Here is a 16259-nt window from a genome sequence, read left to right on the forward strand (position 1 = left end):
TAAAAACTAGATATCTATCAACATGTAGTGAAAACTAGTGGCTAGAGCTATACCTTTTGCAGTTACAGATTTTTTCCCCCTGCACTAAGAATTGGCAACCCACTCTCCTTCAATAACATTTATTACTAAATCATTTATGTACATATCTGTAAACTATTTAGTAAAATGTTTGTGGGCATTTATCATTTTAAGATGCAGATCTAGCAGGGATAAAATTTCCCTAAACATGCAGTATCAGGATAAACATATTTCTCAAAAATAGCATTCACTTGTGAATGTATGCACAGGTAGTGAACCATTCTCCACCCCCTTCAACTTAGTTTCCTTAATAAAAGCCTAAAATAGGTTCATAGCATATCCTAAAGAGGAACAAGTTTAGGCTCTCTTGAACCAGTTTGGTTTCTTAATGCAAACATCTCTGATACTAGTACCTTCCCAGTTACTCTGGGGGACTACTACCTTGCTTGCTTCAGAGTGCAGTTGTAGTCATATCACTCTAGGAGAAAGGGGATTTTTTAGTTGCCGAAGAATAGATCCTGGAATTACTGTAGCTATGAACAGATGTTTCATTTGTCCCAGAAGAAAGCTTTTTTTTTTTTCCTGGAGTCACATAGACATACACATCCATTATCTGACTTCAAGTCCCTCTGAAGTATGCTGGATAAAACACACCAGTACCTTTTCCTGGGATATCCTGTTGTATGTCTGCCCATTTATTGCGGTTCATTCCAGGGACATGCTAGTCAGGTAGTGTGTTCTCACTGCCACCTACTGGCACAGAAGCAGAAATGCAGTTTGGAAGGGCAGCTTCGGTATAGAGCTGTGCCATACTGTTTTTTAATCTGGGTCAAATCCCAGGACAATCAATCCTGGGTTAGTTAAAACAACTGCTTACAGCCTATCAGGCTCCATATAAGGAACTCCTTAAAAATGGACATGTTGAGGAGTAGAATGGATTCAAATTCTTCCTCCATGCTAGCTAAACTGTTCTGTCTGGTGGATAGGTGTAAAGAAGAGGCGTTAATGTTGTGTCATTTTCCCACCCATTTCCATGTATGCACTGCCAGCTAAGAGTATAATAGATGCCCACTGGTTGCTGTCTCTCCTGTTCTGCTTCACATTCGGGTAGTGGTAGCTCATTCAGTTAAGTACAAAGAAACACATAGGTCCTGTTTGGGTTGATAGAGTGATTTACAATTGAATACTAGCAGGTTTATAAGCCAAATCTAACACCAAAATATCAATTTAAAAGCTAATGTGAACCACTATAATGTACTATTTAATCATTTATTCAGGGAAGAGTTTATGCTGAAATTCTACTGCAACTATGTTAATAAAATTATTGTTAAAGAAAACAGGATTATTTCGTTCTCTCAACTAATTCTTCCAACAGCTAGACTTTTATTTGGACTCTGCATTTGTGAAATTTTACTCAATATTTCTGCAAAATCGCTCAAAATACAATCATCCATCATTTTGTCATTACAACATACTCTTGAATATATGGTGTCAAATGTATCCCTGAGGAACAACTACTATTTTAATGTATCGTGTAACAGTCTTTGGCTAGACAACTCATAGGGATTGTTTAGTCTATTATAGCTTGGCATATTGTCGTTTAATAGTGGCACACATGGGATGCTAACTTGGCTGTATCGGGATTATTTCTGCTATATATAGAAAAAGAAATTGAAAATTGGCTAGACACAACTTCCGAGACTCTGGTCTTGTCATTAAAATAATCTCTTCTGGCTCTTTAGTTTTGTCTATGAGTCATGAGTAAATAATCATCACGGTTTTTGTTTGAGACTTGAAACTGAAGTTTTGCATGGCAAATTGTCTTTTTATAGAGAGAACTATTTTACACAGAACGGAACAAATTCTGCTGGCTTACACCATAGCTTAATGTTATTCACTAAAGATGATCTGTTGTGAAGAACAGAATTTAGTGTTTGCATTTTGCTATTATTTGAACTATCCATATCCACAATACAGTTAAATCAGTGTAGGTTCAATATTGAACTTGTAATTAGATATGAGTATTCTAATTACCCCTCACCTGTATGTGTAGGAGAAGGAAAAATGCATCCCTCTCCTAGTCTCTTGCTTGTGAAAGCCTAGCAGAATTATGATCTCTGGGTACCAAGACGGCCAGGGACTGCTCCGTTCATGCATCTTGGGGAACTCATTGTTCCAAAGCAGACAGGAGCCCAGCCCCATTCCTACTTGGTGGCAACCTGTGGAGTAGGTTGGTAGCCCACAGGGAAATATACCACAATTATAGTAGAATGGTTTTCAGGTGTAAAGAGGGTCCTTGCCTAGCAGATCAGGCCCATGGGGGACTCTATTTCCCAGCCACCCCTGCCAGCACTGCTGAGGCTGGTCTCTGTGGAAACCCTTGCCCTGCAATGTTACCATACCACTGCTCCTGGGGTCTCCATGGAAAACCAAAAGCAGCAATGTGGGCAGGGACTGCTGGGAAATGGAGTCCAGCCGTCAGCTGGATATGCCATTTTGCCCACCCCTGGTATAGAGGTATGCCCACTCACTACGTGTCGATCTCACTATAGTGGACACATCTACACGTGCGCCTGACTGCACAGTAACCACTGGTCCTGCGCAGTCCCGACGCTGCATGCATCATTTCCAATCCCACTACACAGTAGCAGCGGCATCACAGTTCATGCCCACCAATGCTACATCACCGTAGGCATGAGATACGTCATGGTAGTTTGTCACTATGGCAATGTAGTATCTCACGTAGATGCACCATGTTACTTTTTTTCAGTGTGGAATTCCTATTTACTTTGTCCTTCACATTTCAGGTAACCATTATGCATAAACCAAGTCTGGTTGTGTTTCTATGATTTAATAGTGTGAGGTAGCTAATTCATTCTTGTTTCTCTGTGTCCACGGTAGGACTAGTATTCAATATCCATAACACAGGAATTTGTTAGCAAATAAAATCTGTTAGCTGCTTCTAAATCCATATTATCTCAAACCATTATTATAGGTTATTCTTGGTAAGTATAGAAAGGAGTAAGACAGTTAGATTAGTAGTCATTTTGAAGGGGAATTTTTAGTTTGAACTCAGAAATTATATTTTACGCAATCCCAAACCACAGTGCAAAATTCAGGCTGTGGCATTTGAGTCAGTTGTGAATACAGGTCCATCTAGATTGTTTGTCATATTTTAGGAAGAGTGTAGAGCAGGTGAATAATTTTTAAATATATTTCCCCCCACAAATGATTTAATAAAAAATGGCACTATTTCCAGTGAATTATTCTAACTGTTCTGTAGATGTGCAATGTCATATAGCATCTGAATAAAACTGTACTTGTTGAGGATTTATGGATATTAACCAGAGAAACAGTCCAATCATCTGCTTCAAGTTCAATTCCCAGATCCTTATTTCATGCTTTGGGAGTGATGAGGGATTTTCCCTCTAGTGTTAGCCAAAAGAAAGAGAAGAACTGGGCTATAAATTTGATTTTGTGTGTTTTCATGTTGGCTGGTCCAAGGCCTAACAAATGGTTTGCCCTCAACAGATGAGTTACATTTCAGTATTTTAGCTAGAATTCTATATGTAGCTGCAGCTTCTGGGTAAATAGTTATTTTAATAAAAAATCAGTTAGTTTTTACAGTCATGGAAACTTTCCATGTTATTGCCCAACATGTGGTACATGAAGCAGCTAGTATGAACAGTCACATTGGTTTTGCCAGCAGTAAATGTTTGCATGACTTAGAAAGAGCCACTTTTAGATACAGTGGAAACATCTGTATTATAAATGCATAACCCTTTCCCTCTGTGCCCACACACCTACATATGCTGAGATTTAAAAATAAAAGATTGTGAAGCGGCTAGTATTTACTTCAGATTCAGATTCGGCTGATTCGGGGGACAGTGATTCGATTCAGTGATTCAAATCGCTGTCCCAAATCGATTCAGCCAATTCTGATTCAGAGATTCAGCCACCACCAAATTGGCTGAGTGTCTGAATCAAACATGTCCCATTCCCCGCTGCTCTCTCAGCCCAGTCAATGGCCCCATGCTGTGTGGAGGGCTTTTCCATGAGCCCCCATCTCCTGCCCACACTCCAAGTCCCAGGCTCCCGACTCTTTAATAAAATTTTTTTTTAAAAGCCCTGCCCTGACTGGCTCCTGCCAGGCATGGGGGCATTCCCTGCTGCCCGCCACTGCTCCGTGCTGTGTGGGGGGCTCTTCCACAAGCTCCCAAAAGCCCCGAAGGCTGCAGAAGCAGCCAGTGAGAGCAGAGCTTTTTATTTTTATTTTCTTTAAAGAGCCAGGATGCTGGGGCCAAGCAGGGCAGCCATTCACGGGGCTGGGAGAGCAGGTGAGGGCTGAGGGCTCATGGCAGAGCCCCCCCCCCCCCCCCCAATGCAGCGCATAGCAGTGGGGGGCAGCGGGAATCAGCCCCCACTTGGCACTGGCGCAGCAGCTGGCACATCGCGCAGGTACAGCGTGGCTCAGCAGGGCACCACACACTGTCTGGGAGCTCAGGGGGCTTTTATGGGGGCTGGGGGAGCAGGCAGGGGATGGGGCCTGGCAGGGGTCCCCCTATGGTTCCCCTCCTCCAGCCCCTGCCCCCTACTTACCGGCCAAATCCAGGTCCAGTTCCCTGCAGCAGTGAATGAGGACTGCCCAAATCTCCAAATCTCTCTGAAGCTCTCTGAATATTTTCTGAATTGATTGGGAGAGCTTTGAATCAATTCAGATCTTTTTATTGGTCTCCAGATTCAATTCAGATTTGGAGATGTGGCTGCTGAATCAGGCCAAATCTCCTCCAAGTTGAATCAGCAACCAAAGCTTCACATAGCCCTAGTAATTACCGCTTTAAACCTTAATTAGTAAAGTAAGTATGGATATATGGTTAATGTTTTGTGTCTAGTGCTTCATGCTTAAATAAGTGGTAGTAAACACGTGTGTGTACCAGGACATCTATTCCTGTCTTGTAAAGCAATTTTTATAAAGCCTTTTCTGAAAGTTACATAACAATACATATACTAAAATTATATGACATTTTGGTTATAATGGAAATATTTGTCTACTTTCTTGTTTCACGGGTGATAGCATCATTTGACATTAATGACCCATAGAACAGAATTCAGATGTGAAAATTTTTGTTCTTTTAAAGCTTTTTACCCCAAATCTGTTAATGAAAGTGTTCATTTGTTAAACTGGCACTTAAATAGGTTTTAACAATACATCAGTACCAAAACAGGGCAGCCTTCCCCATCCATCTTCCTGAGGGTGTTGGGACCCTACTGCAAAAATGGAAGTGCCAGCAAAATTAATTACTGCACTTCTGCACTTCATGATAGATGTAAATGTACTTTTCCTGTGCAACTAGCATTGACTTTAGTTGGAAAGATGCTTTCTAGAAAATATTTCTATAACATTCTTAGTATAGGCTAAGTAACTCAGGATCATGACAGAGAGCAGGATTTAATAATTGGTTACTAGACTGCCAGAGAAGTTTAGCCAGTAATAAGTTTTTCAGTTTAACTTTTCTACTCAAATGTAAGATACAATATATGTCCATTTTCTCTAAAAAAATTCTAATTAGCAGAGATACAAGTATTTCATATTGATGTTCCCCCCTTCTTCCCCCTAAATAACCCACTATTACAAGGGTTTTAAGAGTCTTTCTTCAGCCTCTTATACTTCTGGTATAAAAAATAATTTGATTTACTAACAAAGTGGCTACCAGAAATAAACCCAGGAAGGAAAACTTAAAGTAGCATTTTTACCTAAAATGTATTTCTGACTAAAATGAATTTTCAAAGCATTATCTTGAGCAATATTGGCTTTCTTCTCTTGTGTGTACTAGTGGTAGGTAGTGTTCTTGTCTTTCCAGACTCCTATCCTTTTATGAATCTTCTATAATATAACATGAAGGAAATAATAATGAAGGAATTAAAAGGGATAGTAAAACTGTTTTCAATTAATATGATTAAGGAAGAAAATTCAGTCAATTCCTCCCCCTGTGCCAGATTATATTTTAAAATATATGCATAAATCACATTGAATTCACTAGAATATAGACACTGAAACTGAGTTTGATACATAATTAAAGCTGGGGGCGAGCTGGGTTTTTTTGGGTGACAGTAAAAATGGGAGCTTAGTCTCTTTGCCTTATGTGAAAAGCCCTGTACATACCCCATTCCTGAAATCTGAGTGTCTGAATCTAAAGCAGTGCAGAGGGGACATATATGGGTGGTTTATATATAATATAGGTAACCTTTTTTTAAAGGAAATTCCAGGTCAAGATTCCCCCAACTGCATTTTCCGGAGTCAACCACCTCAAAACTGGTGCAACCATCCCCACCACAAAGAAAGCAAGACATTTAGCACTCATTATTCCAGAATTCCCATGTATGTCCCCTCTGCACTGCTATATGCATATATATATATATATATATATAAATTGGGAAGCATTATGTATGTATGAGTGTGTGCCTGATATTAAACTATAGGTTGAAATTAGTATTTTGTTAGTGTTCTGTAGCAGACCCAAAGTGTATTACACTGAAATTTAAAACAAGTAAGAATTTCTTGATTATTAGAAGCACATTGAAAAACACCATAATAGAAACCCCAGGGATGCATAAAAATGGTTCTTTAGGATGGGAAGTTAGCCCCTGGAGGTGTAGCCCTAGTGCAGGATTCACTGTATCAAGCAGTCTCAGGTCCAAACTTTGACTCTGACCTAGTTTCAGAGAAATGATCAGAAATGAAGAAATGGATAATGTCATCCTAACAATTAAAATGTCAGAAACACCGAGAATGGTTGCTGCTGCCAAGGGTTATATTATAAAAGTGTCTGCAGATGTTTCTATTAATTTATGATAGTTAAGGTCGATGGAAAAGGTAGAGAAAAGGGCTGAATTTGCATGTGGGAATATGTCAAGGCATTCAGGGCTAGATACACAGAGAAGTTTTGGATGGGCATAAGTACATAACTGCCACTTTAAGTGCCTGAGTCCAAAAGTTAGATTCCCAGAACCCCTTTTTAGCATGATCCTAATGTTGAGAGCACCTTAAAGTACAAAGGCATCTAAATTTCTAACATAAAAGTTCCTGAGATGCCGAAAGGCTTCCAGTCACATCCAGAAGCTACTCTGTGGGCATGTCTACACATGCATTAATGCACTTTTCCTAATGCTCATTGAATTTAGTACCTGCAATGTGAGGTACTAAATCAATGCATATTATACTACCCTATTGTGCAGTAGCAAAAGTACATTTTTTTTAGTGATGCTTAATGCTCAATAGCCTATTTTACCATGCATTAGAGTATTTGCATTTTTTTTAATGCAATGCTTTAATGTGCAGTAAAATAGGATACTCTGTATTAAAGCGCATGTGTAGATGTGCTCTGTCTTAACAGTGCTAAGCAGCACATGAAAGCCCCATTAAGATCCACCAACTATGTGTTCTGGTTATTTTGCCTTCAAGGCCGGACCAAGTAAGGATTTTCAGAACAATCAAAGCAGGTTAGTTTTGAGAGTGTGACTGGAGAGTGATTGTGTCTACCCTCAGTGGTTAGAAACTTAGCAAGCCAGGAAATTCTCTTTTCTGCCTTAGGGGATTTGAACCTCAAATTCCCACTTTCCAGGGAAATATTCTACCCCGCTGTTACACTGCACTCTGGGGAGGGAGAAGCACTCTCAGTCCTTCCATTTAGAAGATGTTCTGCCTTGCAAGGAAAATGAGCATAGGTCTTGTGCTGATAATAAGGAAACATGCGTTCCCATCTCTGCTTCCACAGGATGTATTGAGAGCACTCCCACCTCAGACAACCCTATAGATTGGTAATTGATGCATTCTCCCAGGATGTTGGGGATATGTGTACATATCCCATCAGGCAAAGGAGGAAATTGAATTTAGCTCTTGCACGGCTTTGGCGTGTGCTTCACCCATTGATCTGTTGCATAAAGGGAAAGGCACCATCACTGCTACCACTTTTGGAAAGTAAAAGCTGATTTCTCTTTGGTTTTTGAAACAAAGGACTTTGACACATACGTTCATCACCAAGTTTAGAGCTGTGAATTGCAAGTTGAGGGGCACCTCTTACAGCCTAAAGAACCATTGTCTCAGAGAGTGAAAGATGAAGACAATCGCACATCCTCAGAATCTCCTATTAGTTTCCCACTGGATTTATGTTGCTTTCAACTCTGTGGATGGGGCTTTGTGGATCCCAGACACTGGTGCTCAAGAGCATGACTGCACCACAGAGCCAGGGAGCTCTGGCTGAGCCCTCCCCAAGTATACCCCATCTACCTGCTGGCATATGGCAGTGCAAGTACTCTATAATCATTTCCAGCAGCTGCTCTAGGGAAGGCTAGAGACCAAGAGCCAGAGCTCAATCATGCAGGCACACCCCAGAGCAGAGCTTTATCTGTATCATTTTCTACTACACCAAGAGAAAAGGAAAATTACAATTTAAAATTGTACAGATTTTCTAGTTGACAGCGAGGAATTTTACTGGCAAACCACCAAAGAAAACCCTTGTTACTTAAAGCGTTCATAGTTGGTAATTATTGTATCAAAGTATTCCTGAGTGCTGTTATTATCTCGAAGTGGACAATGGGCATTACACCTATGCTAAATTGATGCTAGTTTAATTTTAAAATGGCAATTAGCTTTTAATTATAACTGTTTCAAGAGAAGGAAAGAACTGACATTTTTGGTGTCTCTTTTTTTTTTTAGGAATTGATCTGGGAACCTGCAGAGCATTAAAGTGATGCACTTCATGAGTGGTGGCATCCTATACACAGGACATTACATCTGAAATTTTCCAGTAATTCAGTTTTCAGCTTTCAAGGTGGCTCAGGCTAGAAGGGGTAGATTGTTCAATACTCCTGTGCCTATAAACTAACCAAAAATGAAGGAGGACAGTTGTTTACATGCTGCTCTTATATGCCTGGGCATGCTGTACTATAGTCATGCTACGTCTACGGAAAAGCTTAACCATTCAAGGCTATCACTCCATGGTCACCATGAAAAAGGAAAAGAAGGGCAAATCCTGCATCGTTCAAAAAGAGGCTGGGTGTGGAATCAGTTCTTTGTAATAGAAGAATATACAGGACCAGATCCTGTACTAGTGGGCAGGGTAAGAAATATCTATATTTCAGTATGTGCTATTTCGTGCATCATGTATAAGATGCTTTGTTCCTCTCGTACTTCTCTTCCACATCTGTTGCCTAATCAGAACTTGCTGATAAATCCAATATTAATAATTTAATCTGTAGTTTGGTGAGAGTCCAATCCAAAGTCCATTGAAGTTAATGGGAGTCTTTTCATTGACTTCAGTAGGCTCTGAATCGCTACTTAAGGTAGGTTGGCACTTTTCTGATGACTATGAATGGACAACAAGCTTGATCCCCAAATGGCTAATCTGTCCAAATAAAACCTCATATCTGTCTTAGTTTCATGTCACTTAGAATACTTTTCTCATTGTTTTAAGGCTGGCCTAGAAAATAGCAACCTATATACCAAACAGAAGAGTCCTAAAATAAGCATTTAAAATGGATTTGACCTGACACACCAATATTAGTAAATTGCTGAGTTTACCATATCTTTGTTTTCTGCTTTATAAGACATTACTCATTATGATTAAAATATGTTAGAATATGTAGCATATACTGAGCCTGATGTTTCAATGTGCTGTACCTGCCTTAGGAGTGTATTACTCCTGTGAATTAGCATCAGTCTGATATAACATGATGGGGAATCAGATCAATGGAATCAAATTCTGCCAGAAAGAACAGTTTGTCCCAAGAAGTCTGTATTACTCCTACAAGTTAAGAAAGTTAAGAAAACACTCACAAATTACTGTAATACCATTGACTATGTTTGTTATTATACAATATCACAGGGTGAATATGTTGGAAAGCAAAATTAGTATTTTTAATATTAAATAGAAGGTCAAATTTAGACTCTAAGACAATTTGGAAATTGGCTGGAAACCAATGCTTGGTACAATTGTAACAGCCCCATGTGTCACTGAACCACTTTTAAATGCAGTTTAGAAAAATCTGATTAATATGAAGAGTATTAATCCCTTCACATTAAGTGTCTCTTCCCTCTATCTTCATTTGAACAAATAGAAGACAATAACTACCTCATTATAGTTCTACTTCTCCCACCCCTTTGTGTCTAAAATATATTTTAGCTTTGAGGATCAAGAGCTTTGTGAATCTTTCTTACAGGCAACTCTTAGTCTGAACACATTTATAGGTTCATCCTCTTCCTATTATAATGTATTGTTTCTGTTGCAGTTGCAGCTAGAGACTGTTCATAGTTTCATGGTGCTAGGGGCTGTGTAAATACATGAAAAGACACAAGCTATGTCTTTACTGTAGGCCTGTGCGAAGCAGCAAGTATTCACTTCAGATTCAGCCGATTTGGAGGACAGTGATTTGATTCAGAGATTTGAATCACTGTCCTGATTTGATTTGGCTGAGTTAGATCAAAAAGATTTGGTGTCACTTCAGAGATTTGGCCATAGACTAAACAAGTAGCTGACACAGCTGCCTCTAGCTAGAAAGTCTTTTGGGGTTGGGGGAGGGAGGAGGAAAGGGGTGTGTGGGGGGAGAGGGATTGGGGCTGGGACAAGCTGCCCAGCTGGGGCAGAGGGGCACATTACTCAGGGAGGGGGACAGGAGGGTACAGGATGCGAGCACAGCAGCACTCGCAGTGGGGGCTTTGCCCTGCTGTCACTTGCCCAGTTGGGGTGAGGGTGGGGAGGGATGCAGGTGTGGCTCCTTCCGGGTGGTAGGGGGAAGCAGCAGCCCCCACTCCCAGCACAGATGCAGGCATGGCCTCTGCTGCCACTTGCCTCCTTCTGCCGGGAGCAAGCCACATCTGCATCTTGCCACCCCTGTGCCAGTTGGGCAAGTGGCAGCAGGGCAAAGCCCCCTCTCCAGCACTGCCACAGCCACATCAGTGCTGGGAGTGGGGAGTCTGTGCTGTCACTGCTTGCCAGCCAATGCAGAAGGGTGGGTGCTGTTGCCACTTGCCAGCCGGCACGGGCGGGAGTGTGGGATGCAGGCGCGGCAGCACTGGGAGTAGGGGCTATGCCCTGCTGCCACTTGCCCCCTTCTACGCTGAGCGAGCCACTCCTGCATCATGCCTCCTCCCCCACCTCCCCTGGTTGGGCAAGCGGCAGCAGGGCAGAGCCCCCTCTCCCAGCACTGCCATACCTGCATCAGCACTGGGAGCGGGGACTCTGCACTGTGGCTGCTTGCCAGCTGGCATGGGAAGGCATGGGATGCAAGCGCGGTAGCACTGGGAGTGGGGGCTATGCCCTGATGCCACTTGCCAGCTGGCATGGGGGAGCACAGGATGCGGGCGAAGCAGTGCTGTGAGTGGGGGCTATGCCCTACTGCCACTTGTCCCCTTCTGCCCAGAGTGAACCACATCCACATCCTGCCTCTCCCAGCCAGGCTTAGCAAGCAGCAGCAGGGCATAGTCCATGCTCCCAGTGCTGCTGTGCCTGCATCCCGCATCAACTGCCCTGCCCAAGTCCTGTGCCCTGCACCCCGGCTGGGCAGCTTGTCCCAGCCCAAATCCCTCCCTCCCCCATGCCTGTTCCCTCCCCCATCCTCCAACCCCAACAGACTTACTGGCTGGAGGCAGCTGTCAGCTGCCTGTTTAGTCTATGGCCAAATCACCAAATCGTTTCTGAATCTCTTTCTGAATTGATTTGGATGCTTTGAATCAATTCAAAGCTTTTAATTGTTCTTCTGATCCAATTTGGATTTGGAATTTTGGTCCCCAAATTGGGCCAAATCTCCTCCGAATTGAATCGACTAACGAAGCTTCACACAGCCCTACTTTACTGCCATCACACTAGTGATTACCATGTAGTGTGAGGAGTATAAACTAGCCACAGGAGTGTGGGCTAATTTTACTTTGCTGAGGAACAGAGGATAAATTGTCCCATGCTGAACTTCAAACTGCTTCAGTTAAAACTGCTACCAGATCCTGTGCTAGCTAGTTACAACTAGCTCGTTTACCTGTACGGTTCCCTGCCGTCACTTCTGTAGCTGCCGTGTAAGCATACGCACAATCGCAAGGGCTTGCAGTCTAAGGCAAAATTTTGGTAAATCCAGACAAAATACATAGTAACTCAATATTTTAAGGCTTGGATGTTTACAGTGTATGTTCCCATGTTACTGTATATCTGTTTCTCATTTTATAGCTTCATTCGGATATTGATTCTGGGGATGGAAACATTAAATACATTCTCTCAGGTGAAGGCGCAGGAATCATTTTTGTTATTGATGACAAATCAGGGAACATCCATGCAACAAAGACACTGGACCGGGAAGAGAGAGCTCAATACACTCTAACAGCACAAGCTGTAGACAGGAACACTAACAGACCTTTGGAACCACCTTCAGAATTCATTGTTAAAGTTCAAGATATAAATGACAACCCACCTGAGTTTCTTCATGAAAACTACCATGCCAACGTGCCAGAGAGGTCCAATGTAGGTATGTACAGAAAAACACAGGCATAGTTTCCATTTTTGGAGCTTTGACATCTCAACTTGAACTGAGTATCATCTTCCAAACTTCGGGAGGTAAATTTTATTTGGTCTCAACTAATTGCTGAAATATTATCAGAGAGTCAGAACAAATGGCTGAAGACTTCAAGCTCTGCTACAGAAACTGAAAATGACTGTGAGAGTAGCAGTTCAAGCACTTCAGGAAATAGGGTCGTTCTTCCAACTAAAAGACTATGAAAAGGCTCTAACCAGGATTTGTGGTTCAGGGTGTACAATGCTGTTCATTTCCTTGACTGAGTTGCTTAATGAAGCCATAAGCTAGGGAATGATACCATATTTTCCCATATATTTTCTCCTGGTTTAAATCAAGCAAGCAACACAAAGCCTACCTCTGCTTTGGAGAATCCAGTTATCAACATTCCTGTGAACCTATTTGTGCAGATTGTAGCTAAGTGAATGTAGCTAACCCTAGCAAACAGGCTGTCTTGGGTGGCTATTTATTATCAAAAGTAGTAGTATGCAATCTTTGCTAAAGAAAAAGTATCTGATGGAATAGAAATTCCCTGGTCAGAAATGTTCATTAATTCCTTTTACAGTCTTTTATTACTTCCTTGCAAAATTGCTTTAAGCATTATGGAGATTCTGTTGCTTAGTATATAAATTGCAAAGTTAGTCCCAGTAATTATTAAATCTAAAGAATAAAATTTGGAGACAGCCATGCATACCAGGCACCTCTGTGCTTTAGCTGAAAACATCTTAGAGTGGCTTTTACAAATGCATCTACTTTTAACAAGCATTCCTTTTTCCCTTTCTGTCCTATTAAGGTACATCAGTTATTCAGGTAACAGCCTCAGATGCTGATGATCCTACCTATGGGAACAGTGCCAAATTGGTTTATAGTATTCTTGAAGGTCAACCGTACTTCTCTGTGGAAGCTCAAACAGGTATTACTGAACAAGGTTTATTTGTGTGGACTATTATAACTTTTTAGAGTCTGTTAAAATGAAGAATTATACATATTAGTTCAGACTTTCAGTGACAGCCAAGGGTGCGTGTAGTGTGCGTGTGTGTGCGTGCACACGTGTGTGTGTGTGTGTGTGTGTGTGTAGATATCTTTACATCACTTCATTCTCCCTCAGTTCTGGCTGAGCTGTTCAGTAGATTCATCTCCTGGAATATTTTAAAGCATCTAGGGACCTTTATACTAAGGAGCTGTCACTGAGACAGATCCATTCCCCTTGTGCCATGGTGATGGTATAGAAACTATGTAGGCTCTGTGCCATGGAGAATTCCCCCAAGTACTCATAGGTTCAGCTGTGCCTGTATAGTATGCAATGTTCAAAAGATAAGGGAGAATTTGGCCACTGCTGGTATACACAATAAGTGTGGTGTATCTGCAAGGCACTGTAAGAAATGCAGGAGCTGCTTTTCATTATTTAAAAAAAATAAAGTTGTTTATTTTTATTTTATTTCTAGGCATTATTAGAACTGCCCTTCCCAACATGGACCGTGAAGCCAAGGAAGAATATCATGTTGTAATACAGGCAAAGGATATGGGAGGACACATGGGAGGACTCTCAGGGACAACCAAAGTGACAATTACACTAACTGATGTCAATGACAACCCACCAAAGTTCCCACAGAGTAAGTGGCAAACCCTTTACGAAATAACAGCAGTTACTAACCATAATATAAAGCAGTTATACCCTCTGGAGAAATGCTGAGAAGTGGAGTATTGCAACATGCATATGAGACCAGTATTATTTTCCCAGTTTTACTAATGGCATGCTGAGACATTTAAATGATTTGTCCAGTGCAACAAAGTGAGTCATTTTCAAAGCCAGGATTAAAGCTCAGGAGGCTTCTAGCTCCATATTTCATTTTTAAAGCCACTGGACCATTTTATATTAAAAACATACCTATGGTGAGATCAGTCAGCTGTGGTCTAGACTTCTATAGAAAGGAGGGAAGTCCCTATCACTGAGTCAGCTACCGGTAGGCTGGCAGAAGCACTGGAAAATATGCTTTAAGGGAAAGACTTGCACTGCAGTAGTGATTACCTAGGAGAGCTTGATATATATCTTACAACTCCATTTTTCATGATGTGCATGCTGAAAAAGTAAAAGATTGCTCAGAGTAGAGGTCCTGTGTTTAACATTCTGCTTACACTATAACAACCAGATGAAATCTTTGATAGTCTGCCAAAAGTATGATGAAGGAAGTGGTACAAGAGTTAAAAGACTAGGTCTCTAAACTCTCACATCCTGTGTGTCAGAAACTTCATTTTGGAGATGTACAGTGATCATGGGGTACACCGTATGGCAGCCTATACACTCAAGAAGGCTCCTGCTAGGAGACAGACAGCACTCTAAGGAGGTTTGCACATGGCTTTGCCCTCTGCCTTTCAGCTCTCCCTGGCTAAGTACAGATGTTCAAAAAGGCAGAGGTGGAATTGATAAGACTTATGCAGGTTTCTGTAAGTGTTAGGTCAGGAGCGAACAGAACACACATTCACACTTTAGGGGAGGGTGGCACGCAGGTTGCCTGCACTGGCCAGGCCAGGAGATTGGGGGCACTTCTGCATGCCTGCCAATGGGCTTTCTGGGCTGCTAGAGACTACTGAGAGGAGCTGAGTGGTTGGGCCATCCCTGATTGGCTGCCAGACACAGGCAAGCATGCTTCCTTGCCTCCCGCATCATTGTCAGCTACAGGCTTCTGTCAACTGCAGGCTGCTCGCCCATCCCCTGCAGCTCGGCCGTGCTCCCTGTGGCTGTGCCTATTCACGGGGGCACGGGGATCTGTGGGTGGGCTCCCACACACCCACCCAGGGACCCCATGCCCCTATGAGTGGGGGCAGCCACAGGGAGCCTGACCAGGCTGCAGGGCATGGGTGAGCATGCCTACTCCCATATCATTGTCAGCCACTTGGCTCCGAGAGAGCCTGGTAGGAGGGCTGGCTGGGCACTCAGGGTGGCTGGGCATACAGGGCAAATGGTAGTACACCTGCCTGCAAGGGGAACTAGTAGGGATCCACAAAGGCACCTGGGATACTGGCAGACAGTGACCTGAGTGACAAGAATCTGGTACAGAAGTTCGATGCACTGGTCTAGCCTAAATCAATTAAGTTTGAGTACACATCGATCCAGGTCTAAAATAGACCAGGTTCCACCATTTTTAAACTAGTTTATGCACACCAAATTTCTGTACTGTTATGGGTTTAGACCAGTTTCCGAGCACTTATACTAATAAAAGTGTAATGGCGGTACCTATTTGGCCCAGCTATTTCCAAACTACAGCTAAGCTGTGCATCCACTTCTATCAATAACATTGAGGTAACTAGCCCTGTGGCCCTGTGAGCTCTTGCTTACAAGAGCTTATAGTTTCATAGTTTCATAGTAGCTAGGATCAGGAGGGACCTGAACAGATCATCCAGCCTGACCCCCTGCCACAGACAGGAATGAATGCTGGGTTCACAAGACCCCAGACAGATGACCATCCAACCTCCTCTTGAATTTGCCCAAGGTAGGGGCGAGGACCACTTCCCTGGGAAGTTGGTTCCAGATTTTGGTCACCCTAACTGTAAAATATTGCCTTCTGATCTCTAACCTAAACCTATTCTCCATCAGCTTATGACCATTGTTCCTCGTCACCCCAGGTGGTGCTGGGGAGAAAAGGGCTCTGCATATTTGCTGTTGTTCTCCCCTGATGAGCTTGTAGGCA

The 16259-nt window shown here is 42.3% G+C and overlaps 1 protein-coding gene across 4 annotated transcripts in view; it reads left to right on the forward strand.

Moving 5' to 3' along the window:
• Positions 1-16259, forward strand: part of CDH11 (cadherin 11) — a 116399-nt gene that overhangs the window by 82546 nt on the left and 17594 nt on the right. For all 4 annotated transcript variants that reach the window (XM_006016418.2, XM_025214327.1, XM_025214314.1 and 1 more), the window contains exons 3-6: positions 8735-9137; positions 12231-12525; positions 13364-13483; positions 14016-14183. In XM_006016418.2, the coding sequence (XP_006016480.1) occupies positions 8910-9137; positions 12231-12525; positions 13364-13483; positions 14016-14183 (811 nt within the window). In that variant the 5' untranslated portion in view covers positions 8735-8909. The remainder of the gene's footprint in view (positions 1-8734; positions 9138-12230; positions 12526-13363; positions 13484-14015; positions 14184-16259) is intronic.

Source organism: Alligator sinensis, unplaced genomic scaffold (genome assembly GCF_000455745.1).
Source record: "Alligator sinensis unplaced genomic scaffold, ASM45574v1 scaffold349_1, whole genome shotgun sequence".
Classification (NCBI taxonomy): Eukaryota; Metazoa; Chordata; order Crocodylia; family Alligatoridae; genus Alligator; species Alligator sinensis.